At 44.2% G+C, this 27,259-nt stretch overlaps 6 protein-coding genes across 6 annotated transcripts; 3 read left to right on the plus strand and 3 right to left on the minus strand.

Moving 5' to 3' along the window:
• Window positions 1–325: 325 nt before the first annotated feature.
• LOC128709367 (uncharacterized) lies at window positions 326–713 on the minus strand. Its single transcript, XM_053804365.1, has 2 exons — window positions 663–713; window positions 326–586 (listed from the first exon to the last, which is right to left on the minus strand). The coding sequence occupies exons 1-2, from the start codon at window positions 711–713 to the stop codon at window positions 326–328; spliced, it is 312 nt and encodes a 103-aa protein (XP_053660340.1).
• A 478-nt stretch (window positions 714–1,191) lies between these two features.
• Window positions 1,192–5,833, minus strand: LOC128710406 (chromosome transmission fidelity protein 8 homolog). Its single transcript, XM_053805459.1, has 3 exons — window positions 5,814–5,833; window positions 1,609–1,750; window positions 1,192–1,536 (listed from the first exon to the last, which is right to left on the minus strand). Exons 1-3 carry the CDS (start codon window positions 5,831–5,833, stop codon window positions 1,192–1,194), a joined length of 507 nt encoding a protein of 168 aa, XP_053661434.1.
• LOC128710405 (general transcription and DNA repair factor IIH helicase subunit XPB) lies at window positions 3,004–5,618 on the minus strand. Its single transcript, XM_053805458.1, has 3 exons — window positions 5,233–5,618; window positions 4,733–5,148; window positions 3,004–4,661 (listed from the first exon to the last, which is right to left on the minus strand). The coding sequence occupies exons 1-3, from the start codon at window positions 5,616–5,618 to the stop codon at window positions 3,004–3,006; spliced, it is 2,460 nt and encodes an 819-aa protein (XP_053661433.1).
• Window positions 5,834–10,749: 4,916 nt separating the features above from the next.
• Window positions 10,750–13,416, plus strand: LOC128719090 (rho GDP-dissociation inhibitor 1). Its single transcript, XM_053812710.1, has 4 exons — window positions 10,750–10,930; window positions 11,004–11,113; window positions 11,186–11,300; window positions 13,217–13,416. The coding sequence occupies exons 1-4, from the start codon at window positions 10,750–10,752 to the stop codon at window positions 13,411–13,413; spliced, it is 603 nt and encodes a 200-aa protein (XP_053668685.1). The 3' UTR covers window positions 13,414–13,416.
• Window positions 13,417–21,190: 7,774 nt separating this feature from the next.
• On the plus strand, window positions 21,191–23,257 carry LOC128707877 (palmitoyltransferase Hip14). The gene is made up of 4 exons (XM_053802835.1): window positions 21,191–22,408; window positions 22,478–22,640; window positions 22,704–22,823; window positions 22,896–23,257. Exons 1-4 carry the CDS (start codon window positions 21,191–21,193, stop codon window positions 23,255–23,257), a joined length of 1,863 nt encoding a protein of 620 aa, XP_053658810.1.
• A 3,304-nt stretch (window positions 23,258–26,561) lies between these two features.
• LOC128707070 (transmembrane protein 14 homolog) lies at window positions 26,562–26,988 on the plus strand. Its single transcript, XM_053802016.1, has 2 exons — window positions 26,562–26,637; window positions 26,726–26,988. The coding sequence occupies exons 1-2, from the start codon at window positions 26,562–26,564 to the stop codon at window positions 26,986–26,988; spliced, it is 339 nt and encodes a 112-aa protein (XP_053657991.1).
• The last annotated feature ends 271 nt before the right edge of the window (window positions 26,989–27,259 follow it).

The following is a 27,259-nucleotide window of genomic DNA, read 5'->3' on the forward strand; positions in this document are numbered from 1 at the left end:
TGTAATTATTGATGGAATAGTAGCTTTGGTAAATTCCTACTAACGCATTTCTTAGTGAAGATCAAGACAAAGACGCTCGAAAGGTACGACCGCTTAAAACGACAAAACCGCTAGGGCATTTAGTGTTCCCTAGAAATCCCCCCGACCTGGCTCCTCACGTCATAAGAACGATACCGAACAACCAGCTTTTATTTCATTTCAACAGAAAATTCTTTCCAACTTTCTCAATCATATAATCAAAAACATAGTTTCAATGCTATTCAAGAAAGACTATATTCGGATAGCTTGCTATTGCCTCCAAAAGACTAATGTCTGTGTTTTGTGATTAGTTTTCTCCACTACCCTGTCCACCCTGTCCGCCACGCTGTCCCTGGCCACCATCTGGAGGTCCACGGCGTCCTCCGTTACCACTACCACCACCACCCTGTCCTCCCTGTCCGCCACTTCCTCCCTGGGCAGCCCTTCGAATTCTCAATCCTTCCAACTCGCCAAGAATATCATGCAGCGGTTTAATCATGTCCCCGTCCACATTATCAATTCGCGTGGGTTTGTCATCCGGCTTCTTATGCTCGGCAGATACATGATGCTGCAAACAGGGAACAGAAACATTTTCGGTCAGAAGGAGTAGGGACATTATGCGCTTAAAGTATTCCACTCACCACCAGCAGTAGCACCATCGACAGCAGGAAACACGCGCCCGTAATTTTATTCATTTTACTTCCAAAACACTTGCTTTTACGTGTGTTAATCGTTGACGAGTGGTTTTCACCGTTCGGGAACACTGTCGGTAATGGACGATAGTCATAGCAAGTGCGAAAGATGCTTTTATAGTATGAATAGAAGATCGATATCGCGAAACCTTCCCTACGGTGGTCATTTTTCATTTCAGACTTGTGTGACAAATGTTTCGCATCCGGTGAGCAAATGGTGTATCACGCGAAAAAAATAAAGCTAAATCACCCTCGCCTCGTATAACACCTGCTGCACATTGTTAGCGGAAATGATGCACCAATGCAGCATCATTGTAGCGTTGTGATAAGCGGTCACGGGAAGATTCAGCAACGCGATGGTGCCATTACAGATGCGTTTCGCATAGCAAATGATGATTACGGTGGCACGGTGGTTTGAAGATAATTAAAGAGAAATATATATATTTTTTACACACAAACTTACACTACCACAGTAACAACTTTAGACTGTTTTGGAAACGTTTGCAATGATGGGTTTGGGACGTGCCTTAAACAGCACTTTGTTCCGCACCACGGCCCTCACTCGGTACTCCACCTTCGGCACCACCTTGTGTTCGATGGCAACGGTCGTATCGAGCACGGTTCGGTTGGAAGTGATCGAATGGGCGGTCGAATCGAGATCGTGCTGCTCCTGGCTCTGGGTGACCGGCAGTTGGCTAATGTCCAGCATCGTTTCATCCTGCCCTCCTTCTCCCCGCCGCTGCACGTCACACTTTTCCACCACCAGCAATGGTTTGTCGATTTTCTGCAGCCGTCCTTGCAGTATGTGGTGTCCTATGATGAGAATCTGAAGCGACAACATTAGACGGTGTTTAATGCCTGAAACGGTGTTTAACTGCGGCTTCGAAGCGAAACTTACCGGTTGACCGAATTTGTTGTAGAGCAGATCGCCGATAAACTGGCCAGCCATTATGCGATCGCCACGCACATCGAGATCACCCTGTAACTCCACGATGCACCATTCATCCAGGTTGGTATTACATTCGCCATTTTTGGCAGTACTTTAAGCAAAAGACAGACAGATAAATTACATTCTTGATAAAACGTTGAACGAAGACTTTAGGTTTATTCTAAATATGACGATCAGGCCGGCCCGTGCGCTTAGCGGTATTAAGCATCGTTGTCTGATAATAGCAATATCGAGGCTTTTCTGGATAAACTACCACGTGTGTCTTGGTGGATGACCTGAAATGACTGTATGAACTGGGTCGTTAGGTGTCATTCTAATGACAAGAGCAACCCACCAGAGTCTGACGAGTCTAATACGCCGTGCGATAGAGAGTTCACGGTATATCTCCTAGAGCTCGTCATTGCAGCGGCTTCTCCTTCAATCACACAAACGAGAAAAAAGTAATGTCCTGAGAATTTGCCTCTCGAACACGTTCAAGAGGATTCCGTCAGTTTTAGATAAAGTGCATGCCTCAGAGGAGTATGTGAGCATTCCGATTATATAAGATTCTTCTCGCTACAGGTGTTTCAATTGAAGTAATCGACTGCCAGTCTGTACAGAGGCTGGTTAGCAGTCAACAAGAACATCATGTCTTGGGGTGTTCACTTATGACCCAAGTCCGGATAATTTTTGGTCAACTTCAAATTTGCGATCATGTGCATCACTCCAGTGTGATCGGAATTTGTTGGCAGGGCCACAACCACTATCATTCAGAAAGTGTAATCTGTGTAGACCTCCTGTGGATATGACTGTATTGCATTGAAGTTGAAAGTCCTCCAATTTACGAACGTTTCGGATATTAAACTTACAGATCCAATCCAAGATCTGCCGCATAGTAAGAACTGGGAGGATAATTATTATTTCTAACAGTTTCCTACTATCTTTCCTACGAATGAGAGTAATCGCTATGTTGTTTTAATGTCTCCCTGTTCCTATATCAAATACAGTGGTTTTCAACCGAACTCACAACTGTCGCCATGAATCTCAACACCGTCGATTTAAGTGTTAACATGGCAACCGTATGTTAACACATTACATTGCAATCAACGGTGTTGAAGTTCGTGGCGTCAGTTTTGAGGTGAGGGCTGTGGCACACTGTATATGATCTACAGGCATCGCTTCCAAAACCCGTGCCGCACTAATAATTTGATGAATTTCGTTTTTTATCGGCTTGATTATAAGTAGCAATTGTAAGATAATACCTTTATTCGTTAAAAAAAATAGATTGACCGGCATATATCGTTAACTTTATTTAGAAATGTTGGAAAATCGAAGAAAATCTATGCACAATTTAATCAATTAATCCTAGCAGCGGAACTTCTTGAAGAGTGGATGCTGGTGGGCAGATTTCTTACGCGCCTCATAGTAGATCGCATCGTCCGCACCGGCCATTGAGCTTAGCCCGCCGGTTCGCTTCGATCCACCCGGTCTCGGTACACCCGTACCGTCGCCGGGCATACGCTCATCCTCACAGTCCATATCCGTCGCCGACAGTACCTGCTGCAACAGCTGGCCCTGTTCTTCGCGCGTCTTGTAGAACAAATCTGGGTCGCTGTCCATGCCGGCCAGATGCGTTATCACCTTGTAGCTGTAACCTTGGTTCACCAGAAACCGCTGGCGTTTTCGCGAGTAGCCCATTTCGAGCGTGTCTTGCGATACGAGCGTATAGAAGAACGCATTGTACTCCTCAGCAATGGCCCCCTTTTTTGCTCGCAGGATACGCCCCAAACGCTGCGCCTCCTGTCGCCGGGAACCGCCATGGGATGAAATTTGTATCAATACGTTCGCCTCCGGCAAATCAAAGCTAGTATCGGCCACCTTCGACACGAAAATTGTGTTCACTTTCGGATTGAACTTAAAGTTCTGCAGTATCTGTATCCGTTCGTTCTGGGACGTTGGCCCATAGATGTACGGTTTGTTCATCTTGATCGCGTAATGCTTCAGCGCGAACACATTGTCGCTGAACACGATCGTTTTGTCGCCACGCTTTTCATGGTAGCGGATGAGATACTGACAGGCCCGAAATTTGGCCGGGTTCATTACGTACAGTAGCATCTTTTTCGATGTTTTGGCGATCAAATACTCGCGATAAAATTCCGGCGCCATTGGACACCACACCTCGGCGCACTGGACACGCGCAATGTACCCACGCTTCTGCAGCTCCAGCCAGTTCGCTTCGTACAGCTTTGGACCGATCAGGAAGTTTAGATCCGCTATCTTGTCGTCCTCTCGCAGCAACGTTGCGGTCAGACCGAGCTTACAGTGCGATTGCACGATCGTCAGCACGCGACGGAACATTTTGGCCGGTATCGTGTGCACCTCGTCCAGCACCATGATGCCCCATTCCTGTTCCTGCAGCCAACGCATCGTCTGTTCCGCCTCCCACGACCGCTTCTGTGTGTGCGTAATCATGGAGTACGTCGTCACGAGTATACCGCAACCCATCGGCTTATCCTTTGCCTCCGACGTGAATCGACATATCATGCTGTCGTCGGCGGTGGACCACATCTTGAACTGTTGCTTCCACTGTTCCACCGATACGCCGCTGTTACAAAGCACCAGGGCACGTTTGCGCACCGTGCAGCAAGCCGTAACACCGACCAACGATTTGCCCGCACCGCACGGGAGAACAATAACGCCCGACCGGGCACGTCCGTTGCCAAACATCTTGCGAAGGCTTTTCTCCTGGTACGGGCGCAATACTGCGGCCGGTTTAAGATCGATATTTATGTCCGCATTGATCGTATCGTTACGGAAATCATACTCTGCAAGCAGCGGAAACTCTATCTCGATGCAACGTTTCTGTAGTGTTTCAATCTTTTCCTGGTTCACCTCGAACGAAACCGTGTTCAGATTCGCTTCCTCTTCCTCCTCTTCGTTATCCATCTTGTCGTAGAAGTTCGTGATGTCTTCCGGTACGGTGGCCTCCTCGGTGATCACTTCCAATCCTTCGCCAAGTTTATCTAACATACAGTGAGGATGGAATCAATTAATCGTTTGTCTATTCGGAAGTGGAGAGTTTCCATACACCTACCCGTCTCTGTTGTTGCCGCCCCGGTTGGTAACGCGGTTTGCCCGGCTGGTCCCGGTAACTTCGTCTGACCAAAGGCCGTTATTCCTTTTCCCTTCTCAAGCGTTTGCTTGATGAAACCGTCGCCTCCTTCTTCTTCGGTACGCCGCAAACGACACGACTGAATCACCGGATCTTTGAGCAACTTCTGTAACACCTCCGGGTGTGGACTTTCAACGAAATATTTGTTGTGTTTTAGTACGAGCTTCACCTTGCCGTACGAAAGCGTACAAAGACGAATGAACTCTACGATACCTTCCGGTATGGTAGTTTTGCTCAATCGCTTCAAGTACTCGATGATATCGTGTGTTTGCAGCCCGACCGAGACGGCAGCATACAAACTGTACGGTGTCAGCTTATACTCGTGTATGTGTTCGGGACTGTATATGTAATAAAAAAAAAAGTTATACATTTTTTCGATCATATGGTACATTGCCATGCTGTTGGCATCATCTTCATCCTACCGACAAACCGGTTCCGAGATGGCAATCAAAAAGTCATGAGCATGCTTGTACACCGGAGAGAACGACTCCAGGAAGATGTGCCCATTCGGTGCAACCCACAGCGGTCGGGATTCGTTGTCCGGCTTGAGTTCCATCTGCGACCGATAGTCTTTCGCTCCGTACTCATCCTCCTGGATGGCTTCGTCATTCTTTTCCGCGTTCTTTGTGGCCGCATCCGGCACAAAGTCACTCTCACCGAGATTGCTGTCGTCATCATCGGCGAACGCGGCGTACGCTTCATCCTCGGTCCGACGCTTTTTGTTCCATTTGTTCTCCACGAAACCACTCGCACTGCTCGATCCGGAACCACTTTTATCCTTTTTGGAGGACTTTTTTGGAGGACCCATCGTTTACAGGCCTTCCAAACGCGAGGAACGATCGATACGTTGTGAAATAAGCGTTTGTCAACAATCCACCACTTGACAGCACAATTTGACAGCATCCAAGCAGGCGCCCATAATCTTTGCCGGCAACATTTATTTCCAGCCGAAAAACAACCATTTTCCTCCTCTTACCGAACAAAAATTATATAATTTACTTACTTCCTCACATAAATAGGCATTACAAATAGCACTTTTCACAATTCTACCACGGATTTAATAAAAAATCACACTGTAGTTAACACACTCTTGTTCGAGGTTTCCAAGATATGCAAGTTTGGCGCGAATTTCTAGGAGCTTTCTGGTTTTACTCCTAGATGGCGCGCGTCACAATAATAGACCCAGCTAGAAAAATGACTACAAATGTTTTGTAATTTAAGGATCAATTAGCATTTGTTAACTGACTCTTGTTCAAACATGTGTCTCATGCCTTTTTAGCAATATTTTCACCAGTATGCAAAAGATGTTCTTTCACGGAAACGCGTCGTATTTTGTTTGGAATTTTGTTTTGATGACCTGGAGGTTTTAAATGAATATTTGACCTTAAACACTCAAATAAATTTAAAAGAAGCAATGCAGATTGATCAAAAAGATCATAGATGAAGTTTGTCAGACTATTTCTATGCGTCTTTTGTTTATGGTTTGTATCGGTCTTATTATTTAGGTATCTACTACATTTATTTATTCATTCTATCCGTATCCGTATTCTAAAAGGCGCGTATAAATACGCCTCATGCGCGTGGTCATAAATCTCCTGCCTGACATCGAACGATTTGTTAGTTGGGAATTTGTCTCGATTTGACAGCTAATGTTTTTTTTCCTATTTTCGCCGTTCGCTTTGACATTTCAATCATCGCTCAACAGAACCGGAGAAGACAACGCGTTTTCGTTTCGTTCGGTTCTGTATTTTTCGCCTAAACCGCACACACGCATACGCACAGGAAATCAGAAGGGTGGGAAACCAAAAGAAGGAAATCGCGTGTCAATTCGTCTACTGGTGCAGCACCCTGTTCGTGATTGTTTCGTGCATTTTTTTTTTATTACTTTTTCACGTTTTGCTGTGCTGTGCGCTTGTTTACGTCCGGGGACTTTTTGTTGTGTTGTTGTTGTTGTTCGTGGCAAGAACGAACTATAGCGTTGGACATTTTATTAGTGGTGGTTGCCGTACCCATTACCGTGCCGATTGTTCCTTTCTCTGTGTCACGCAGCGTGCTGCGATCGATTGTTGTCCTTCGTTACGATTTGAGTGGTGTGTGCGGCGCGTTCTATTGCTTCCCATTCCGTGCAAAAGTGCCTGCCTGTGACCGATTGTTGCGGTGCCTGCCTGTTTGGTGCGGTGGTGCCGGAAACTTCATTGTCCCTCCCCGGTGTTATCGTCGTGTGGTGCAGCCGGAATAACAGCAAAAGCAGCGAGTAGCGGCGTAGTGTTAGTGGTGGCTGACTGAGAAGGTGATTTGCATTTGCATATTCTGCCAAACTGCGTTTAAAATCTCACCCAACGATGGTCCAACTGCACAGTTATTGCAAATAATTGCTATACCTGCGTTTGTGTTGGTGTGTGCGTGTATGAGTTGTGTGCCGTGTGGAAAATTTGTACGGTGTAAAAAGTGACTCAGCCCGTAACTATTTGCCGAGCCGATTTGTGTGTTCATCGTGCAATAGTTGGGTAATTATGAAAAAACGCATATAACATTTTGTTGTTTGCAAAGTTTTCCAAAACGCCAGAACAGGAAAATTAGTGGAAACATGGCATGAATTCTCCCAACCGAACATTCCCGATCTTTCTTATCGCATCGCTTGAAGGATTACACTACCTTGGTTGTGTTATCCAAGAAAGAAATACGGGAAGAAGCCGGACTTGAAAAAAGTTGATGAATCAACATCTTTACCGCTGGTCCGATAATCAAACGAACTCCCCCTCACCCCCCCCCCCCCCCCTCCCCATGCACCGATACCGCACCGAAAATGACGACAGAAAGCCTGGAAAACTAAACCAACGGAGGCCGAAAGCCAAGATGTTGCTTGTGTGTGCGACGAGAGAGAATGCGTTGCGTATGTGTGCCCCTGAAGACCTCCAGCAGAAGTGTGAAAATCAAAATTGGCTATGAGCAAATGGATGTTTTAGTAAACAGATGAGCAAACAAACACACACACGCACACACACACACACACATACAGACCCCAACACACTCGTTCCCCATCTAGTTTTCTCCCATGCTTTCCCTCATATGCGCTTTTCCAACCGCGCAGTATTGCGGGTGTTCCAATGTGCCGCATGTATGCACATGCTTTTTCGGCTCGTGTTTTTTTTGTGTGTGCACGATCCTCCTTTTTGACCCGGCCCGAAACGTGGAGCATCATTATCCTAAAATTAGATTCGTACGTGCCGGGTTTTCCTTGTTTTCTTTTTTTGTCTTTCCCAATCTCTCTGGATTTTGACCCTCACCTTTGCTCTGCAAGCCCATCCACGGAATGCTTTACTTCGGGTCGGAATTCCGGCATGGCCGAAAACATCTTTCTGGTTTACCGCTGACCTTCTCTGTATCGGCGAGAAAACTCCCATTCTCGATAAGAATGTGATTTTCTCGCCTTTGTAAAGGTGGAAAGAATTGCGGTGCGGAACAACCGCAGAACCAAGTGCGGAGGATAGTTGCGTGGTAAAAGATGTTTGTTACCATCGCAACTCTTTTTCCCAAACCCACCCCCGGCTCTATCTGGGTGATGTCCGGTGATTGCTAGAACGGGGATGATAAAACGGGACGGGTAGGATCATTATTGACTTTGCGTACAAATATTTTCAGATGGAATGGCCTTTTTTTTGGTAGTTACAAACTGTTCTACTACATCTTGCCATCCGTTGCTCACATCTAGTGCGGCCGAAGCTATGGTTTTCTCGGGAAAATTATCCAAAAAAACATGCCCACCATAGCAACGAATTATCCAGAGCTATTACCAATCGGGAGTTGAAGAATCAATACATCAAAGGCAGAGAGAGGCTGCTTGGATGTAAAGCCAGTCTGCTACATTCCGACACTATGTGGAGTTTGCATTAATTATATGGATCATTAACTAGTGATGGGAGAAATCGCTCCTATCCGACCATGATCCGGATTTATGGGGAACAAAATCCAACTGGTCCGGATTTCTGGATTTCAAAATAGATTTTCAATTTCTTATTTTCTTTCTTCTGTCCTAAAGGATCCGAATCTGCATACCGAATTATGCCCGAATTCCAGAATTTGATCCGGAGCTCATTGTCCAATACTAAATCTGTCCATGTCTGTTATGTATGCGTACAATAGTGATGGGAATTCCGGAATGGAATCAAAATGCACTCCGACTATGGAGCCGAAAAACTCTAAAAAATCATATTTAACGGATTACTTCAGATTCCACTCCGGATTTGACTCCGGAGTAATTTTCTTCAGAAATTTTAAACATAGCTTTAGGGTTTTGCATAGTTTCTCTCAAGGCTTCTTACAGTTTTCTTATAGGTTTCGTTAGAATTTGCCATAGTTTTTATTGGTATTTCGGCGATATTCTTTGAATTTTTTTCAGTTCATGATTTTACTTTCCTGAGTTATGTTGAAATGGGGAAATTGTGCTACTTTTCTTGGGTTTTAGACGAAGTTTCCTTTAAGTTATTTTATCAATTTGTTGTGTGTAACCACAAGATGAATACGTACGGTGACACCTACAAACATTTTTTTTTCTTGTTGAAAAGAACTCAAATATTCTTCTAGTTTATTACAGAATGTTCTAGATATGAATTAATCCGAATTAATTTCTGAAAACATAGTATTGTACCCATCACTAGTGTGCACCCATTTACGGCCTTACTACGGTGACTAATCGCGCAAACATCTCTACTATTTGCGCGCATTGTGCGTGAATATATGTCGCTTATTCTTTCTCGTTTTAGGTGGTTATTGCACTTACCGTTCTGGACGGAAACGTGATACATTTAAGATGGGAGTTTGCAGACGACTATTGAATAATATATGCGATACATCATATATCTGCTACCCCAGCTTCGGTTAGGCCATTGTGCATCCGTCTCATTGGTAGAATGCAACCTCTGGTAGGAAAGTGTACGAAAGCAAAACACAGATTCCCCTGGCTTTATAAAATCAGGAGTAAATCACCACCCACAACCTTCTTCGTTCTCCGGTCGGAAAAGCTAACTTGTGGCCCATTAATACGAGTGAGGGAGAAAGATTGGGCTGAAAAAACAAAAAAAAAAACAGAAATAATAGATCTCAGTGTCTGCAGGCCATCCATCATTTGCATGCTAAGCGAGAACCGCTGAATCGGATCAATTTTATTGATTACTTTTAATATGGATAGTGTGTTGTCATTTCGCACTCGCCCTTTGGTGTCATAATTGTTGTGCCGCAAAAAAGCACCTTCTGAAGGGCAGGAAGTTAACTCGGTCCTAAGCTGCACTGTTTGTTAAGAGCATTGAAATATGGGGGACATTCTATAACTTCGATGATTCAATCTCCACCGGATACGGAACAGAATTGAATTGTAACAAAATCGCTTCTCTTTCAAATCCTCATTGATTCAAATGTACATATCATGGTTTCATAGCATCTTGTCTGCTTTGGGCTGCGGTCAGATGCCAGGTCAGGTTTATAACGAAATCTTTTCACACACTCACACACGATAAATTCCTTTCAATACTGTCCGTTCACTTGCGAGGGAACGAGGGATAAGTTTGGCTAGCGGAAACACGCACACATTTGACAGCTTTTATCACACTATGTGATAACAAGCGCGATATGTTATCGATGGGGTGTTGCGAGCAAGAAGTTGGTTTATAATTGGTATCACCGTAACGGATTAGACGTCAGCAGTTAGTTAAATAGTATACCTTCTAAAACAGCGTCACTGTTTTTTTTACTTGATTTCAAATAGTCTAAAATTTCTTGTTCGCACGTCCATGCTGCGCGCAAGTATTTGTAATTTTATATCAAATTGAGCATTATTTAGTGAATTTGAATGTCATTTACCGATTAGTAATCGGTGTCACGTTGTATTCTTTTGCAGTTATTGGTTTATAAAAGAACACGCAAATCCATAATCTTTCCTTAAGATGTCGACCGAAAAGGGAGTGAATCCTGCTGAGGTAGAACAGGAGGAACATGACACCAACTACCAGCCACCACCGCAGAAAACGATCGAGGAAATAATGGCCGCCGATGCAGAAGATGAAAGTTTGCGGAAGTACAAGGAAGCGTTGCTCGGCGAGGCGCAGGCGGAAAAGATTGTGTTCGGTAGGGTGACCATCAGTGGAGACGCAACGGATTGATTGTTATTAATCTCTTGTCTGTATTTTTCTTGTTTTAGATGAATCTGATCCACGGAAGGTGATCGTGAAAAAACTTGCACTCCTCGTCGCCGATCGTGACCCGATGGAGCTGGATCTGACCGGGGATTTAACGAAGCTGAAAAAGAATGTTTGTATCAAGCACTATAGGTGTGGTGCGTTTCACTGTTTTGACACCAGTATGTGTTCTGTTCCGTTGTAGGTGTTCGTGATTAAAGAAGGCATTCAATACAAAATTCGTATCGATTTCGTCGTTCAGCGAGAGATCGTGCACGGGTTGAAGTATGTCCAGAAAACCTACCGGATGGGTGTCCCAGGTAAGAACTTTGTAGCTTTCAGGCATACCACAATGCAGTGCAGTGTAGTGTGTATCAATGCAGTGTACTATGCAATCGATTTACTCATTGTATCATGTCAAATCGTCTGCACATGAGCTACATCTAGTGGCCCAATACACATATCTGTACATTTTAAAATTGAGCGATTACTCGTCTGCAATGATTATTTACGATTTAAGATTGATCATTGGGCGGTTCGAGAGTGTATATGCTGGGGGCGCCGATCTCACACGACAGGTCCCGTACAAAATCCTATTCGGACCAATCCCCCCGTACGTAAGACTGATTATCCGGCTACGTGTAAATAAAGTCAAAGAGCGCCACAAATGACCTCTTGAGCAGCCACGCAATCCGGTCCGAATGATCCACTGACTTGTTTATAACCATAGGTACTAGTTGTTCTAATGGAAGTTAAAAACTTTGTAGCATTCAGTAAAGTTTCTCAATATGATTAACACCTTGACTGCCAAGCAGTGAAATTGTTCGTTAGGCCACACGAACCGCTCACGGCTAGCGCGTTTGTGTTGGTGCTAAGCGCATCGTCAATTTCCAGGATATGAGTCTAAGAGAGAGAAATTTATTGTGTTCAGGAGAGCAAATGCCAACCGTTTTGTCGTTATGGGTTTTATAACTTGTTTCGGACGTTTTGCCTTTATGGTTATCGGACGAGAAAAACTTTTATTAGTACATTAAAAGCATTTTTTTTAATTCAAAATATAGTTCATTGGTTTGGTATGTTCTATTATTTGCGGACATCAGCCAGGCTTGTACAACAAATGTAGCAGTGGCTCCTCACGAAACTGGAAAACTTCCGGATAACCTTGTGCTTTATTTTTTTTTAATTTTCACTCCAACGTATAAAAACAAGAAAAACTACAGAACGAAACAGGCTGATGTGCTAATTAGTTTGACTTTAGTCAGAAGGGTTTCAATAGTGACACGATCAGAGGCAGATTTGATGTCAATTTGATGTCCAGCATCGCAGACTGAGTGGCATTTAGCCACCAATATGTCAGTGTCGTTAAGATAATAAATGCATTTTACAAAAAATGTTAGCACAATACAAATTATGACCATTAAAGATATGGTTGTACACTATTGCCCTTCACTGTGGCTTTCAAATGGATTTTTGTTCTGTATTTTGTTAATGTATTCATAGAAGATGTAAATTAATATAATACAAACAGTTTTTATAAGTAGCTCAATCATAGATCGTCAAATACGCTCACACAAGCAAGCAACCGTTCAAATTCTGAATGTCTGGATATGCGGTTATCAATTTATCTTTCATTACCAAAATAATCACCATTCATCCATGCTTTTTTTACATTCACTCAATTGTGATGAGAATGTTGAGGTTTTATTGATTCGTTTTATTTACGCTTCCACTTTCTCCCCGTTGTGGTTGTGCGTGTCCGATACAATCGTGAACCTTTAAAATACAACCTCTGAATATTCCGTCTTATTAGCCATCCATGGTAAGATATGTAGACTGATCGTACACGATGATGTTTTGTTGTTGTAGTGAGTGCGTTCTTTTTTCGCATTGGAATGAATCACGGAAAACGTGCATAGATAGTAATCATACTCTGCCGTACGGGGATGTATGTAATTTGCGTGTAAAAGCTCTTTTTAACGTATTTAGAACAGTGAGTTACCATTAGATGCGCACTTTCTATCGCACTGTTAAATTAACTAGCGAAACATCGTATGTTAGAACGAAACCCCAAATATTTTCACTATCAATTAATTACAATACTGGAAGATGTTTTAACTAATAGGTTTTTTATTTGAGTTGAATTACTTTATTTTCTTTCACAATTGCTTGCTTTGTTAAGTAGTTGCGCACGTCTTCAGTGCAGTATTACTAATCGCTTGTTACCACTTTCCTGCAGTCGATAAAATGGTGCAAATGGTTGGTTCCTATCCACCAAAGAAGGAAATCCAGAGCTACACGACCCCGTTCGAGGAAGCCCCGTCCGGTATGATGGCCCGTGGTACCTACTCCGTCACCTCCCTGTTCACCGACGACGACAAGAACGAGCATCTGAAGTGGGATTGGAGTTTTGAAATCAAAAAAGACTGGCAGTAATGTGCGAAACCATAATCATCCCTCTCCACACAGAGTAAATTGCCCCGAAAACAAACACACATATATTTGAAAATAATGCGATTGATACAAGGCATATACAGCGTAGAAGATATCGAGCATATTAGGCGACAGTTGGAGAGAACCATAAAGGCAAATAGACGTGCTTAGCAGTGTGATGTGACTAGCACACAGATGTGTATGGAAACGATGATGGGTCCGTTACTGAGATTAACTTTAAAGAGAATGTACGGGAATAAAATAGCAGTATAATGAGGGGTAAAACAAGCATGTGCGACTCGTAAGCTTGGCTCGGCCGTGAACTGATTTCCTTCACCCCACAGTCTGGCTTTCGGGTGGTGGTACATAGCAATAAGTGATATGGGGCAACGCAAACCATGCCACGAAAGCAAAAGAAAGCTGTTTTAAACCTGCGGCAATTAAGAATTTAGTGTAAAACAGAATACACACCATACAGCCAGCATAACTGGCAGGGAGCAGAAATATTAAGTATGAGAAATGAGACTAAAAATTCGGCTTTCGAGCTGTATACCCATGCGGGCGCAAGGAACACAACACATGAGAAAGGTCGAACAAATCGCTATAAATCGCAGTTTGCATACACTTGGTCGCTATTTTCCATGCGCCGTGTAATAATGATGTTATTCTTCAGTATTTGCCATGAAATCAGCATTCAGTATAGTATAGGGAAGCATTTCCCAAACCAGTCCCGTGGGATACATGCTTATTGCAGTTTGATTTTATTATTTTGTGCGTTGGAGCGATATTCTGTGAATCCGATCATAAACTGCAGTTTTATACGTTTGGTTGCCTTCAGCTTATGTTTCTTCGTAATTTTGTCACCGTATTATGCAAACCCTTCCAACAGGGATGTTTGCTCTTCGTTCCATTTTAATTTCGCCAGAGAGTCGATACCATTTTAACACAGTCTCTAGCATGCACCGCAAAATTATCCCTGAAACGGTAGAAATTAGTGCTTCGGACGATCAAAGGCTTGTGTTAGTGTGCATTACATGGAAATACTTCATCTGGCCAGTGCATGAATAAAAAAGCTATGTTTCACTAGCCACCACCGGACGTTAAAAGGATGTAGTACATTGTATTCAATAGTGTAAGCGATAACAGCAAGAACTCTATACAATTCTTCAAAAATAGCGAACGGATTTCACTAAACAGTTCTTCTTTATCCCCTCTCCCCTTTTCAAGTACTCCTTTTTGAGCATGATAAAAGGTGTAAAAGATGATTGATTAAGCATCATTTCCGTACGTTTAGCGTTGAAACGAGTTCAACAGTGTAACGCAACATTTGCATAAATTTGCCAGCCGCAAGTTAAACATAAAACCAAAAACACATCGGAGGTGCTTAACGATTGCAGAAGGCACAATCATCCAACGTATAGAAATACACTCTCCTAAATGTGGAATGCAAATCGTTCTGTTCTTATAAGCCACACGATGTTCTGCGAACACAGAACCTGGATAATGGACTCGATCCAAAGGATCCCATTCGTTAGGAGTAGGGCGTGGTGTGCAGATGCGACTGTTTATTTACGGTGTAAGAAAGCAATACATTTTGTGTGTACCGATGTTGAAGCGAACAGTAATAAAATTCACCTATTAAATAGTTGCTCCAACTTGTGAACGGTTTGCGGTTTGCACTAGAAACTGACAGATGTGTTTTTGAGCCGAAATCACTAACGTTAGCTGGTTGCAACGTGGCGTGAAGCCGCTGCATTTCGGTTATGCAACATATGGTGCAACCTAAACGATGTACGTGTATAAATAGCGCTGGAAACTCGTCTGCTATGGAATCGCATCGAATAAAAGGGTCGGAACGGGGTCATAAAAAACCCGTGCTATATGAGAAAGGGTAATAATTATGATTGCATACAGTCCGGCGCTAGCAGCTCAACACACAATCCGCTTTAAAATACTTCCTTATTTCTTTCGAGTGTATGGGACATACAAATTACCAGAGGAAATTTAAAAAAATCGGTGAAATATTTCTCTCCATGCATTCTTCTACCAATTCATTTATAAAAGTACATAATTAAAAGTTGAACCAAACCGAAGTAAAAGTATAACAGTAATAAGTTGAAGCTATTCTTTGCGAGCGAAAGAAAAAGGAAATTCATAACAAACTGATTCATAAACCATGATGTGTGTGTGATTATAAATCCAGCAATATAGTCAGGTGAGCTATGGAGTTGGAGGAAATGTATATTAAACGACAAACAGGAGGGATTCCCTAGGGGAGGTTTACAGGGCCAATAAAGAATCGATAATAATCAAGATTAAACCGAAAAAACCCACTAAACTACGCTCAATTTGTTCGATTATGAAGTAAACACAAACAAACAAACAGAAATATAATAATAAAAGCAAACCCCGGAACAACAATGTTTCTGCATTAATTCGCATACGTTTGTGTCTGTGTGTTCTGTATTCGCTATTATTCTAATCTTAAAACCACAGTTTGTTTGCAGTTATTGTTCCTTGTGCATCCTTTTACAAGAGTGTCGACCACTTTGCAAGCGGACTTCTAACCTTTTTGTTTGGTTGTTTCTGTTTCCAAATCTTCTCAAACAGTCTAATCGTGAAGGTTGTTAGCTTTTCTTGGGAGCGAGTTATTTTGTTTATCTCACTTAGGTGAGCTAACTGACTTAGTAAACTAACTTTAGAGCTGTTAAAATTGTTTTACAGTCCTTAGGATTTCATTCATACTGTGTTCGTAGGCCTCAGACACTTATTACTTCTTTCTTCAATAGACTGTACAAGAATGAATTCGGTTCTGTGACAGTGATGTAGAAATACCTCGCTTATTCGGGGGTGGTTCCGAAGCCTCTAGGAAGATAACACAGGCTCTCCACTCCCTTCTCCTACTCAATACATCCTCGTTGTACAGAACGGTAACATGTCCCTTAATAAACCGACCTTGGCTATACGGGGAAACTCCCCTTGGGAGGATGATGGGTAGATGATTGTCCATCATGACTCTACTTCGAAGTGTCTATTTTCCATATATAACCCCTTAGGAGGAAGGGTAGATGATTGTCCATCATGACTATACTTGATGTTTAAGAGTGTCTATTCTCCATATTAGGAGCGGCTCCCCCTCTCAGCGCATGTTCCTTCCCGCAGGACTGCACTGGTTACTATCGTTCTGGTTCGCTGCAGGAACACAGGCTCAAAATAGCCAGTGAGCGTAGCGCTTACTAAGAGACTGGAGGTTGGAAGGAGGCCTTGTACCTCCATAAAAACTATAAGCAACGAACAGTTAACAAATAAAAGTACCAAATTGGACCAACCGAATTAGACCCACGCTAGGAAAAAGGGCTTACGATTGGAAGCTCGGAACATAGAATTATAGATCTTCTTCTATAGAAGATAGCTTCTGATAGAAGCACCCAATTCCTATTAGATGAGGTCTTGACTCGCGGCTTCGGGGTAGTTGCATTTCAAAAGGTGCGCTGGAAAGGTACAATGTTGCGTGATGTTCGTCATGATACAATGTTCGTAGCAAATGCACTATATACCAGAGAGGTGGAGATACGCGCCTGCTCGGTACTGCGTTCATGGTGCTGGGTGCGATGCAACATAATGTGATCGGTTAACGAACGGATATGCATGTTGAGGAATTCATGACAGATCCTTCAACCTGAGCATTATACATGTGCGTAGTCCGCACCTTGGGAGCACCGGTGACGAATAGTAGCTCTTCTTTACGCAGCTGGAAAGCCATTACGATCGCTGTCCGCAACACGCTGTGAAGATCGTCTTTGGAGACCTCAGTGCTCAGGTCATACAGGAGGAGGCATACAAATCAACTATTTGAAGCTTCAGCGCACATCAGCTGACAAATGACAAAGGTCTCAGACTTATTAATGTTGCCTCTTACAAGCACATTAACATTCGTAACAGCTTCTTCCAGCACACTTGGAGATCACCACAGCGAACATATTTCCAAATTGACCTCGTTCTAACTGACGGAAGGCACTTCTCGGATATTATCGACGTGCTTGGACGACTTACAGAGACGCAAGCGTCGATTCGTACTCTCCGAATTTCTTCTCGGAGAAACGTACGTACCCGTGGTCAACAACAAACGGAGCCAGCCCTCAACCTGCACCGGCTAAAGCGAGCCCGATGTAGCGGAGGGGTACGCGACAGCTCTCGAGGAATCGTTTCCGATCGACTAAAGCAACGCTGCGATGCTCCTCACATACCAATGGCTTATGGTGGAACGAGCCATCAACACTGCAACCGAATCGAAGATCGGCCGCTTACTACGTAGGCAGAGAAAAGAATGGTTCGACGAAGAGTGCAGACGAGCTCAATCCGAGAAGAATGCAGCGGGCGCCCGCATGCTTCAGCATTAAACCCGTCAGAATGTCGAAAACAACAAACGGCTGAGGAAACTGCAGACCCTGCTCTTTCTGGACAAGAAGCGCCGCTTGGAAGAGTCAGAAGTACAACTGAGCAACTTCCCCAGTCGGGGGACACCTGCATGTTCTACAGGAGATTGAAGGAGGCACGGAGCGGATTTGCTCTTAAAACCGCAATGTGCCGAGATGCGACAGACAGACGCTGACAGACGAGCGGGAGCTGATCGAAAGGTGAAAGTGCTACTTCGAAGGACACCTGAATGGAGCAGAGACAGGAGAAGCTGTGGCAAGTGGCAAAACAAGGCAACCACAACAGCAGCAGAACAAAAGCTACACCAGCGACAGTAATGGTGCCGAAGACGAGATGCCTCCACCATCCTTGGATGCGATATTCAGCGCCATCAAGCAGCTTAAGAACAACTAGTCGACGGCACATGGGCAGCTTGGCAGCGATGGGCTGGCGACCGAGCTCTTCAAGATGGAAATTGAGAAGCCGACTGTCGAAATGCACCAACTGATCGTGAAAATCTGGGGGCAGCAAGAACTAACGAAGGAGTTTTTGCTACAAGCTTCGTCGGGAGTTACCAAGCTGGGTTTTTTGGAGGAAAATTCACCACCGACTAAATGTTTGCTCTTCTGTAGATCCTGTTTAGGATAGATAGAACGCCTAGAGGGTAGGCAATAAAACCGAGACAGCTAGCGCCATCTAGGCATGAAAATAAGCACTATGCGTTAGGAAAAAAAGGACATGATTAGTTTTGGTAGCTAAGCAACTAGGCAGATTCAACCATGTAAAATCTAAATATCGCTAATGCAGCGACACCATGGGTGGTGACTATCCATAGTGTTCAATAAACCAGTCAGTCAACAGCAAAATTTTAAAGTTGATCCTTTAACCACTCAGCTGTCAGCTCTATTGCGAGTCCTGGTAGCAAACAATAGACACCTGGTAGCGCTCTCCAGTGTGTTAAAAATCAAAGGAGTTAGTTTTGGCCCCTTAGAGAATTCATCACGAATTCTGAAACAAATCAGTGTAGACCGCAATCCTACACAGATCCGCTAAAAGTACTGAGAGCGTCAGATCTCTACGCACCACCTGTTCATCTACTTCAAGACGGCCTACTATACAATAAATCGGAAGGAACAGGGTGCATATAAGGTGAGAGTATCGAGTTTGTTGTCGGAATCGTTCGAATCTCACATGGGTCTGAGGCAAGGGAACAGACTCTCCTGTCTACTCTTAAGTATCGCCTTGGAAGGTGTCATAGAAAGCGCGGGGCTAGACAAGGACATCCGTAGCACGATATTCTACCGGGCTCTTCAATTTCTTGGGATCGCATATGACATTGACATTATTGGCAAGACGACAGAGAAGGTGTGTGAGGCGTACACCAGACTAAAACGCGAAACAGCAAGAATTGGATTGAGCATCAATGCGACGAAGACGAAATTCGTGCTTGCGGTTCAGCCCGTGATAGTGCCTAATTGGGAGGTAGCGTATTAGTCGATTGCGACAACCTCGAGGTAGTAGAGGAATTCTGTTTTCTTGGGATGGTCGTTGCTTCGGACAACGACATCACCAGCGAAATCCGAAGACGCATTGTGCAGGGGAATCGTGCATACTACGGGCTTCAGCATCTGCTGAGATCAAGAAGACTTTGAAACCGCACGAAATGTGAGATATATCGCACATGTATTCGCGCAGTGGTCTTCTATGGACACGAGTCTTGGACCATCCGAGTGGAGGATGCAAACGCTCTGGGCGTGTTTGAGCGACGCATTCTCCGGACCATCTTTGGCGGTATTTTCATGAATGGACAGCTGCAGCCAGGAACCGAGTATCCTGGAGAATAAAGTTGACCGGACCATCTCATGACGACATGCTCCATCGTGAGCAGGCCCACGAGAGAGAAAGAGAGGGAGAGGGAGAGGTAGAGGGAGGGAGAGGGAGAGAGAGAGAGAGAGAGAGAAAGAGAGAAGAATGAATCTACTTTGCTCGTGGTCCCACTTCTATACGTGATTTATCATATGATAGCTTTGATATCCAACAGTTCATAGATGATGAGGATAGCATCCCGGAGTGTAATTTTCTTATGCATCTTTAAGATATTTTCCTATTGAAGTTGAAAATGATTATCTATGGTTGAGATAGTTTCTCTAATAACGCGTTTTGGCGTTTTTTTTTTATTATGACTATCTTGCATTTCACCTGTTTTGGAGCATTGTTCGAACTGTAGACGTCATGCCGGCGTGACGAAGTTTTGCAATGGGAGAGAGCTTTTTTGTAAGTCAGATAAAATTGAACTTGCAGCTAAAATATCTGCTACTTTAAAAAAAATGTCAAACTATCAAACAAAAGAATTGTTCTGGCCTTCCGATTGCAGACGACACCGTAAAGAGCAACATATCTCAAAGATGGAGAAAAAGGACAAGGTAATCTCTACCTTCCCCAGGGAATGGGAAGCAATTGTTCAAACAGCTAAGAAGTAGCGCCTGGCCAACATAATACAGAAGTGTTGGTCCTCAATTTCCACACTCCAAACACTTTCGGTAGCTTCAATCAGACAGAAACCAACGCCTTGTAGTCTGTGCTTTTTCGTTTATCTTACCAAGCACAAACCCGAATATCCTTTCAACATTATCGTTAACTTTCCATGAATAAAGTAGTTTACATGGAAAAATCAACTCGAATGTTCGAATGCTCCAACGGATAAATTAACAGCGCGCTGTCTCACGGGGTTGTACACTAGGTATGCGATAAAAACCAGGGTGGCTGGGAATTTTATCAGCCATAGTAGATACATTAGCGGGTATTGTTATTTTTTATGGACCAGTTATGCAGTTCAGCTTTTATTTTATAAAATTTATTTTTCGTGAAAATGAATTTAACGATTAAGATGATGAACAGAAGTTCCGTTTATTTCAAACCGATCTATTACCAAGCTGAATTATCTGTCTTCCATGCGATCGTGGAAACGCTATGTCATGCGATTTTCATAGTTTTTTTTCTTCTGCGAATGCAAACTTGTCAAACACTGTCATGGGCTGTCAAAATAATCAGGCAAATGAAAAAAATCGAAATTTGCGGATTGATAAAAAGTGCGATTTATTATTTTAATGGAAGAATATTAATTGTTCACACTGAGAAGTGAATTGGACGGTGGTAAAATCGGGGAAAAATCCCGGTCGTGTACAATTTTACGGTTCAGTGCAGTGGGCGGAAGTATAATTGCACGGTACACAAGTCCGCAGGGCGTGAAAATACAATAGCTTGCATTGTAGCAGCACCGGACACCCCTCCTGGTGGGTTTTAATCGCGAAGGAGGTTCTGTAGAATTGGCCAAAACACGGCACAACATTGAGGCAAGTGAACCATGTACCAGAGTGCTTGCAGTGCAGCTGCTGGCGGTTGCTCGGAACCGGAGCGCCATGACCGGGATGGGCTGATAACGCACGAAACGGCCGTCGCTCCGGTGGAGCACGATTACAGTGGGTTCGATATCGTGAAAGCAACACAGTACGGTGCGATAGCACGCGTGAAAGAGCTCATCGAGGCTGGTTGGGATGTGAATCAGCCGGACAGCGAAACCGTAACCCTATTACATTGGGCCGCGATCAATAATCGTAAAGATATCATCAAATATTTCCTCGACAAGGGTGCGATAGTGGATGCGGTCGGGGGCGAACTGAATGCTACACCGCTTCATTGGGCCACACGACAGGGTCATCTTGGTGCGGTAGTACTGCTGCTAGCGGCTGGAGCAGATCCGAGTCTTCGTGATGCGGAGGGTTGTTCGTGCATTCATCTAGCAGCCCAGTTCGGACACACGGCACTGGTGGCGTACTTTATAGCGCGAGGCGTGAATCCCGACTTGCAAGATCGCGGTGGCATGACGGCCCTAATGTGGGCTGCTTGGAAGATATCCGCCTTGGATCCGGTCCGATTGCTACTAACGTTGGGCGCTAACCCAAGCCTAGCCGACCATACGCACGGCAATACCGCACTGCACTGGGCCATCCTTGCGCGTAACGCAACCGCCATCACTACGCTTGTGCTGAAGGGTAAGGCAAACATGGAGGTGCCGAACCTACGTGGTGACACCCCGCTCACGATGCTCCAGCCGCACCTGGGTTCGATCTGGATCGGTACGAAAGTGTCCGATCGGATCCGGGAACTCACGCAGCAATCGCACCGTCGGAACCTGCTCGTACGTATGACGCTCGACAAACGGTTCCGCTGGTGGAGCATGATAGCGACACCGTTTCTGGTATTCTACCTGGTTGGGTTAGTGTTCTGTGCCGACACGCAGATCATCATTAAAATTTTCCTGCTCGCCTGTCTGTACAGTGTGTCGTACACGATTGGGCAGCATCTGTTCGACGAGAACCTTATGGCGCTGCTGCCGCTGAGCGTGTATATGGCCACCAAGCTGTGGTTCTACGTTACCTGGCTGACTTATATCGCACCAACCGTATCGTTCCTCGCTTCAATGGCGTTCCTTGCCTGCAGTGCGGCGTTGTGGGTTTGTTTCCTGAAATCTTGGCGCGGTAATCCGGGTGTCATACAGCCGACGCAGGAACAAAGGTTTAGGGTAAGTCCGTTCTGCTATGAAAACACCAGCGCGCAAGAACAGCTAACTACCATTGAGGATACATTTCAGACCATCATTGAACTTTCGGAGCGCGGCGCTAGTGGATTTGAGCCTTCAGCCTTCTGTTCCGCCTGTCTAGTCCGGCGACCGGTGCGCTCGAAGCACTGTTCCGTGTGTGATCGATGCGTTGCCCGGTTCGATCACCATTGTCCTTGGGTGGGCAATTGTATCGGTAAGATTGACCGAACTGAACAATCTCCCGCTGGCATATTTATGAATAATTTGTTTCTTTCAGGTGCTAAAAATCACAAATACTTTATGGGGTTCTTGTGGATGCTTCTGATCATGTGTGGCTGGATGCTGTATGGAGGCTCTAATTTCTACGTACAAACGTGCTCTATCAACATGGATGATGGTAAGCAGCTTGTAATTGTGGAAGGGAAAATAATGATCGTTCGCGTAATAATTAAACGTTACCCACCGTTAGGTTTGTGGTCCGCACTTCAGGCGATTGGCTCCTGCAACCCTTGGGTCGGGTGGGTAATGGGTAATGCCCTGCTGCACATGTCCTGGGTCACGGTGTTGACCATCTGTCAGAGCTATCAGGTCGTGTGTCTCGGTATGACGACCAACGAGCGTCTGAATCGTGGCCGATACCGTCACTTCCAGGCCAAGGGTGGAAAGAGTCCATTCAACCGGGGCCCGTTGAAAAATTTGTTCGATTTCCTCGAGTGCAGCTGTTTCGGGCTGGTGCAACCGCAGCGTACCGATTGGATGCAGTTCTTCGAGTTCGACAAGCACGTTGAGCACGAACCATTGCTACGACCCGACAACTTTCAGTACGTCTGAGTTCCGGCCGGCAACGCGCAAAACCAACGAGCAGAACCGTTATCGACGGCAGCCGTCGAACCCGCCGACCGGCAACCAGCGCCGGAAGCGTCCACCGAACCCGGAGCGCGAGCTGGCAGCGTTGCTGAGGAACGAAACCGTCAGCACAATGTTAAAGTGTGGCAGAAAATCGAAACTGTACTAGCAGCGTCAGCGAACGGTGTGGCCGAAGTGTAAGGCAGTGGTCGGGCAGCGCGACACGGTTTACCTGACATATTGCGACAAATCTTTTTTGCTTCCTTTGGTTTTTTTTTCTTGCAAATCAGCGATACATTGTGTTCTGTCGGACCGGTTCGCACGGAACTCGTAATGTATGGTTTGTTCAGGGACTTAGTTCTATCGGTCAAGCCTCCCGGGATCGGTGCATTTATGAAGCACAGTTGCTTGTTTCGCTTTTCGCTTCACATTAGTCCATCATTGCGTAAGATTCGTTTTGGCGCTATAGGCGAGCAGTCATTTTCAGCGCCAGTATTCGTGTAGATTTCCTATAATTTTTAATATTGTACGCATATAAGAGTAAAAGTGAAAGGCTTTAGATAGGAGTTAAGATGATTACGGGGAAAAACACCGTGTAAGAAACGCTTAAAGTGAACAGAACAAATCCGATGAATATATATAAAACAAAACACAAACACAGCATACCAATGAAAATCACACTATAAACGAAGCAAATGTTTCAGCTTCAGCTTACGGTCGATTATACATAGAAATGGAGGAGGAAATGGAACAGAATGAAAGCAGAAAATACAAATTAGTAGCAGCTAAGAAGAAAAACTAGTTACGCTCACGTAAAGTGAACGACGGGTCTCGTAAAAAGAACCGAAAAAGCAAGATTGTGAGTCGAACAGGTGAAACTACCCAAAAATACACACACACCAATGCATAAACGATGGAATAGTAGAATGATGATCGTATCACGCGTACAAAGCTCCAATTCATTCCATGATCGTGGAAACAGAAACGTGCGAACAAACTGTTGTAAATGAAAAAAAAGGACATGCATCGCTTACAGCCGACGGTGTTGATCACATAACATTGGCACTTAGCGGTAACCGGTAAGGTTATTTGGAACGATTGTATGTATTACACTGAATCAAAATCGATTACACTGCATTACCCTGCCCCACGAGAAGGTATTTAACGCCTGGTGTATAAAAACGATTCAATTTCCCTGGCCCGTGTGCATCCTGCATGGAAGGTACAGGAAATGTGACACGGATGTCGAACAAATCGATTCAGGCAAACCAAGCAATAGCGTTACATAGTTTTTCTTCTCCCAAACACATATGAACTATTTAACGTGTAGATAGTGTTAAAAAAACTTCGCCAGCGCTAAAGCTGGCAGACAAATGTTGTTACGCAAGAGTAGACGCCGAAAGGATACGCTGTGGTGCGTGTGTGTTGTGTACGTGTGTGAGGGAGAAAAAAGGGCAAATTTAGTCGGCTTCTGCTTCATAGTCATACGTCGACAGACAAGGGCATAGTAGGACATCGCATTTGTGTACAGTTTCTCTTAATGGATTCATCTCTTCCATTTATCTACATTGCGGACAGTAAATTTAGTAAACGCTTTATCGTGATTCCGTTCTCAACGTTGTCTTCTATTGATTGAGCGTCAATATGCAGAAGAAAATTGTACTTTAAATAAGCAATAGGAACAAATCCTCACCGTCCCGTCTGTAGAATGATTGTCCCGTAATTAAACGTGTGCATTAAGAACAATGGACAATTTTAAACGATTTTTTCATACCGAGTCCCTGAATCCATGTGGAAAGCCCAGTACTGTTTCCTGGTTTGTAGCTATCATACCATATTCTGCGTTCGCTCAGAAGGTTGAAGCTCAATAAAACCATGAAAAAGTCCCTGGACAAGATAGACTGTGCTTTCTGAAAGCGTTTTTGAAGACGAGTTGCATCGGACCAGCAGATAGTCTCCCAGAATGAGTGACGTGAAATTATTTCTCGAATGATGAGGGATAAGGTTTTATCCAAAGATCGTCAAACCGACCGATAGACAGAACTTTTTAAGGCAATCTTCAAGTACAGAATCAAATCTAATAATATTGAGACCGAAATGGAATGACTATTGATATACGAAGACTATGAAAAAACTGATCCAAATGCTAAAATTTTTTGTTTTGGGTGGCTATGGCTAAGCTAAGAGTCGAGTCTGCTGGTGTATGACCATCCAATAGGACGTCAATTTATTCTTCCTGAATGCTTATTAAACATAAGATTCAATCCTTATTGCATTTAATTGTCTTTATTAGATCATTTATTCTTTAATCTAAAATTGTCAGTTTTTAAAGGTGTACGTTATTTCAACGATCGTTACAGTAATATTTTGCTTTTCGTATCCAGTACGATAAGCTTACACGGCAAGGTTTGTGAAACTATTACAAACCACTTTCGTCCTCATTGTTTTAAAATAGTCTACAGCGTATTACCTCATTGCTTTAAAATAGTTTTCCATTTCTTAATCATTCTAGTCATTCTTCAGCAGTACACATCTGTATAAATGGACAGAGAGCACACAAAACGCATGGTGCTGCGGGGAGAAACAAAAACAAATAGTTAAGCAAAGCAAAGGAAGGGCTGCAAATTCTTCCAATGACTTAAATGATAGGACTAAATGAAAGCTTCTTGTCGGTGGGTCGCACGTATTCTATGTTCCTTTACGGTAGGTGGAAAATCCTGTCCGCACATTGGTTTTGCGAAAGTGTTTGATCAAGCACACATCAGTACCGTTAAGTCGGAAGACAAGGAACAGTTGCAAACATAATCGGCACAAGCTATGTTCAAAATTGGTCAAATAATGGTTATCATTTAAGCAAAGATTAGCGCACTCACCAGCGCCCAATTGCAAGCGGATCCTCCCGGATGCACAGCAATAATCGAAGAAATGAAAAGACAAATATAGCCGTACGTAGGATACTATTCTAATGTTAACCACAAACTTTGGAGTTCCATTCCTCTATCGCACATCCACAAAGCACAGGCAATAATATGCATATAACAATAGATAAACAATCGATAACCAAATCTGGCTCCAATTTTGCATCCAACGGAAAGAAAGCGTACAATTCGAAAACAACTGTCAAAAACCGCGCACCAGTCGTTTGACGTTTCGTTGACATAACCGCTGTTCTGGAAGTTTATTTACATACCATCTACCTCACAACAACGCAACCGGAATACGTGGGGGCGTGAAACGTAAATTGTAGTGTATAAATTAATCACGTTTTCGGTGTTCCTCCTTGCTTAACATGCCGGTTGATATTCTTGGGTTTGCTTACGCCGCAACAGTGGCCGCCGGTGGTATCATGGGATACGCGAAAGCAGGTTTGTGACGCAATAGTGTGGTTTCGCAACTGTAGCGACCCTAGGACAATTTGCGCACTATGTTCACCCAAAACATTCTGTTTTTCAGGTTCAGTACCTTCGCTAGCGGCTGGACTTACGTTCGGCGCACTGCTTGGTTACGGTGCGATGCTGTCCTCGAATGAACCGCCACGACCCCTGCTGCAGATCGGTACGGCACTGGTACTGGCCGGTATGATGGGTTCGCGATGGGCTCGTTCGGGCAAGTTCATGCCACCCGGTCTGATTTGCGTGATCTCTTGTGCAATGCTTGCCCGCGGTCTTATCTATCACAACCGTTATCTACCGATGATTGGTGCAAAGCATGAGTAGCATGGCACCGGTCCGAAACGCTCCGGGGTATGAAGTTCGTACATGCATTTATGCAACGCACAATGCATCACCACGCATTCCACCGCGACCGTCGGAAGGTCATGGGAGGGCACAAAGTGAGAAGTGCAAAATGTTCGAATCACGGTAATGGGAATGGCGTACAATAAAGCTTTAGTTTTATTATGAATGATACGTACGATCAATTTCAGAATGGAAAGAATGGAAGCCGTCTCTTAGCATTTGAACAGTCTTTCCGAGTTATGCGACACTC

The sequence above is a fragment of the Anopheles marshallii genome, chromosome 2 (assembly GCF_943734725.1).
Source record: "Anopheles marshallii chromosome 2, idAnoMarsDA_429_01, whole genome shotgun sequence".
Classification (NCBI taxonomy): domain Eukaryota; kingdom Metazoa; phylum Arthropoda; class Insecta; order Diptera; family Culicidae; genus Anopheles; species Anopheles marshallii.

Coding starts and splice junctions, on each gene's coding strand:
- LOC128707070 (XM_053802016.1), top strand. CDS start 26,562: ATGCCGGTTGATATTCTTGGGTTTGCTTACGCCGCAACAGTGGCCGCC. Junction 26,638..26,725: donor CATGGGATACGCGAAAGCAG/GTTTGTGACGCA, acceptor TCTGTTTTTCAG/GTTCAGTACCTTCGCTAGCG.
- LOC128719090 (XM_053812710.1), top strand. CDS start 10,750: ATGTCGACCGAAAAGGGAGTGAATCCTGCTGAGGTAGAACAGGAGGAA. Junction 11,114..11,185: donor TAACGAAGCTGAAAAAGAAT/GTTTGTATCAAG, acceptor GTTCCGTTGTAG/GTGTTCGTGATTAAAGAAGG. Junction 11,301..13,216: donor CTACCGGATGGGTGTCCCAG/GTAAGAACTTTG, acceptor ACTTTCCTGCAG/TCGATAAAATGGTGCAAATG.
- LOC128710405 (XM_053805458.1), bottom strand. CDS start 5,618: ATGGGTCCTCCAAAAAAGTCCTCCAAAAAGGATAAAAGTGGTTCCGGA. Junction 5,149..5,232: donor ATCTCGGAACCGGTTTGTCG/GTAGGATGAAGA, acceptor TTACATATACAG/TCCCGAACACATACACGAGT. Junction 4,662..4,732: donor GGCGGCAACAACAGAGACGG/GTAGGTGTATGG, acceptor ACTGTATGTTAG/ATAAACTTGGCGAAGGATTG.
- LOC128707877 (XM_053802835.1), top strand. CDS start 21,191: ATGTACCAGAGTGCTTGCAGTGCAGCTGCTGGCGGTTGCTCGGAACCG. Junction 22,409..22,477: donor CGCAGGAACAAAGGTTTAGG/GTAAGTCCGTTC, acceptor GATACATTTCAG/ACCATCATTGAACTTTCGGA. Junction 22,824..22,895: donor CTCTATCAACATGGATGATG/GTAAGCAGCTTG, acceptor ACCCACCGTTAG/GTTTGTGGTCCGCACTTCAG.
- LOC128709367 (XM_053804365.1), bottom strand. CDS start 713: ATGAATAAAATTACGGGCGCGTGTTTCCTGCTGTCGATGGTGCTACTG. Junction 587..662: donor TGTCGATGGTGCTACTGCTG/GTGGTGAGTGGA, acceptor CCCTGTTTGCAG/CATCATGTATCTGCCGAGCA.
- LOC128710406 (XM_053805459.1), bottom strand. CDS start 5,833: ATGCCTATTTATGTGAGGAA. Junction 1,751..5,813: donor ATGCCTATTTATGTGAGGAA/GTAAGTAAATTA, acceptor TTTTGCTTAAAG/TACTGCCAAAAATGGCGAAT. Junction 1,537..1,608: donor ACAACAAATTCGGTCAACCG/GTAAGTTTCGCT, acceptor TTGTCGCTTCAG/ATTCTCATCATAGGACACCA.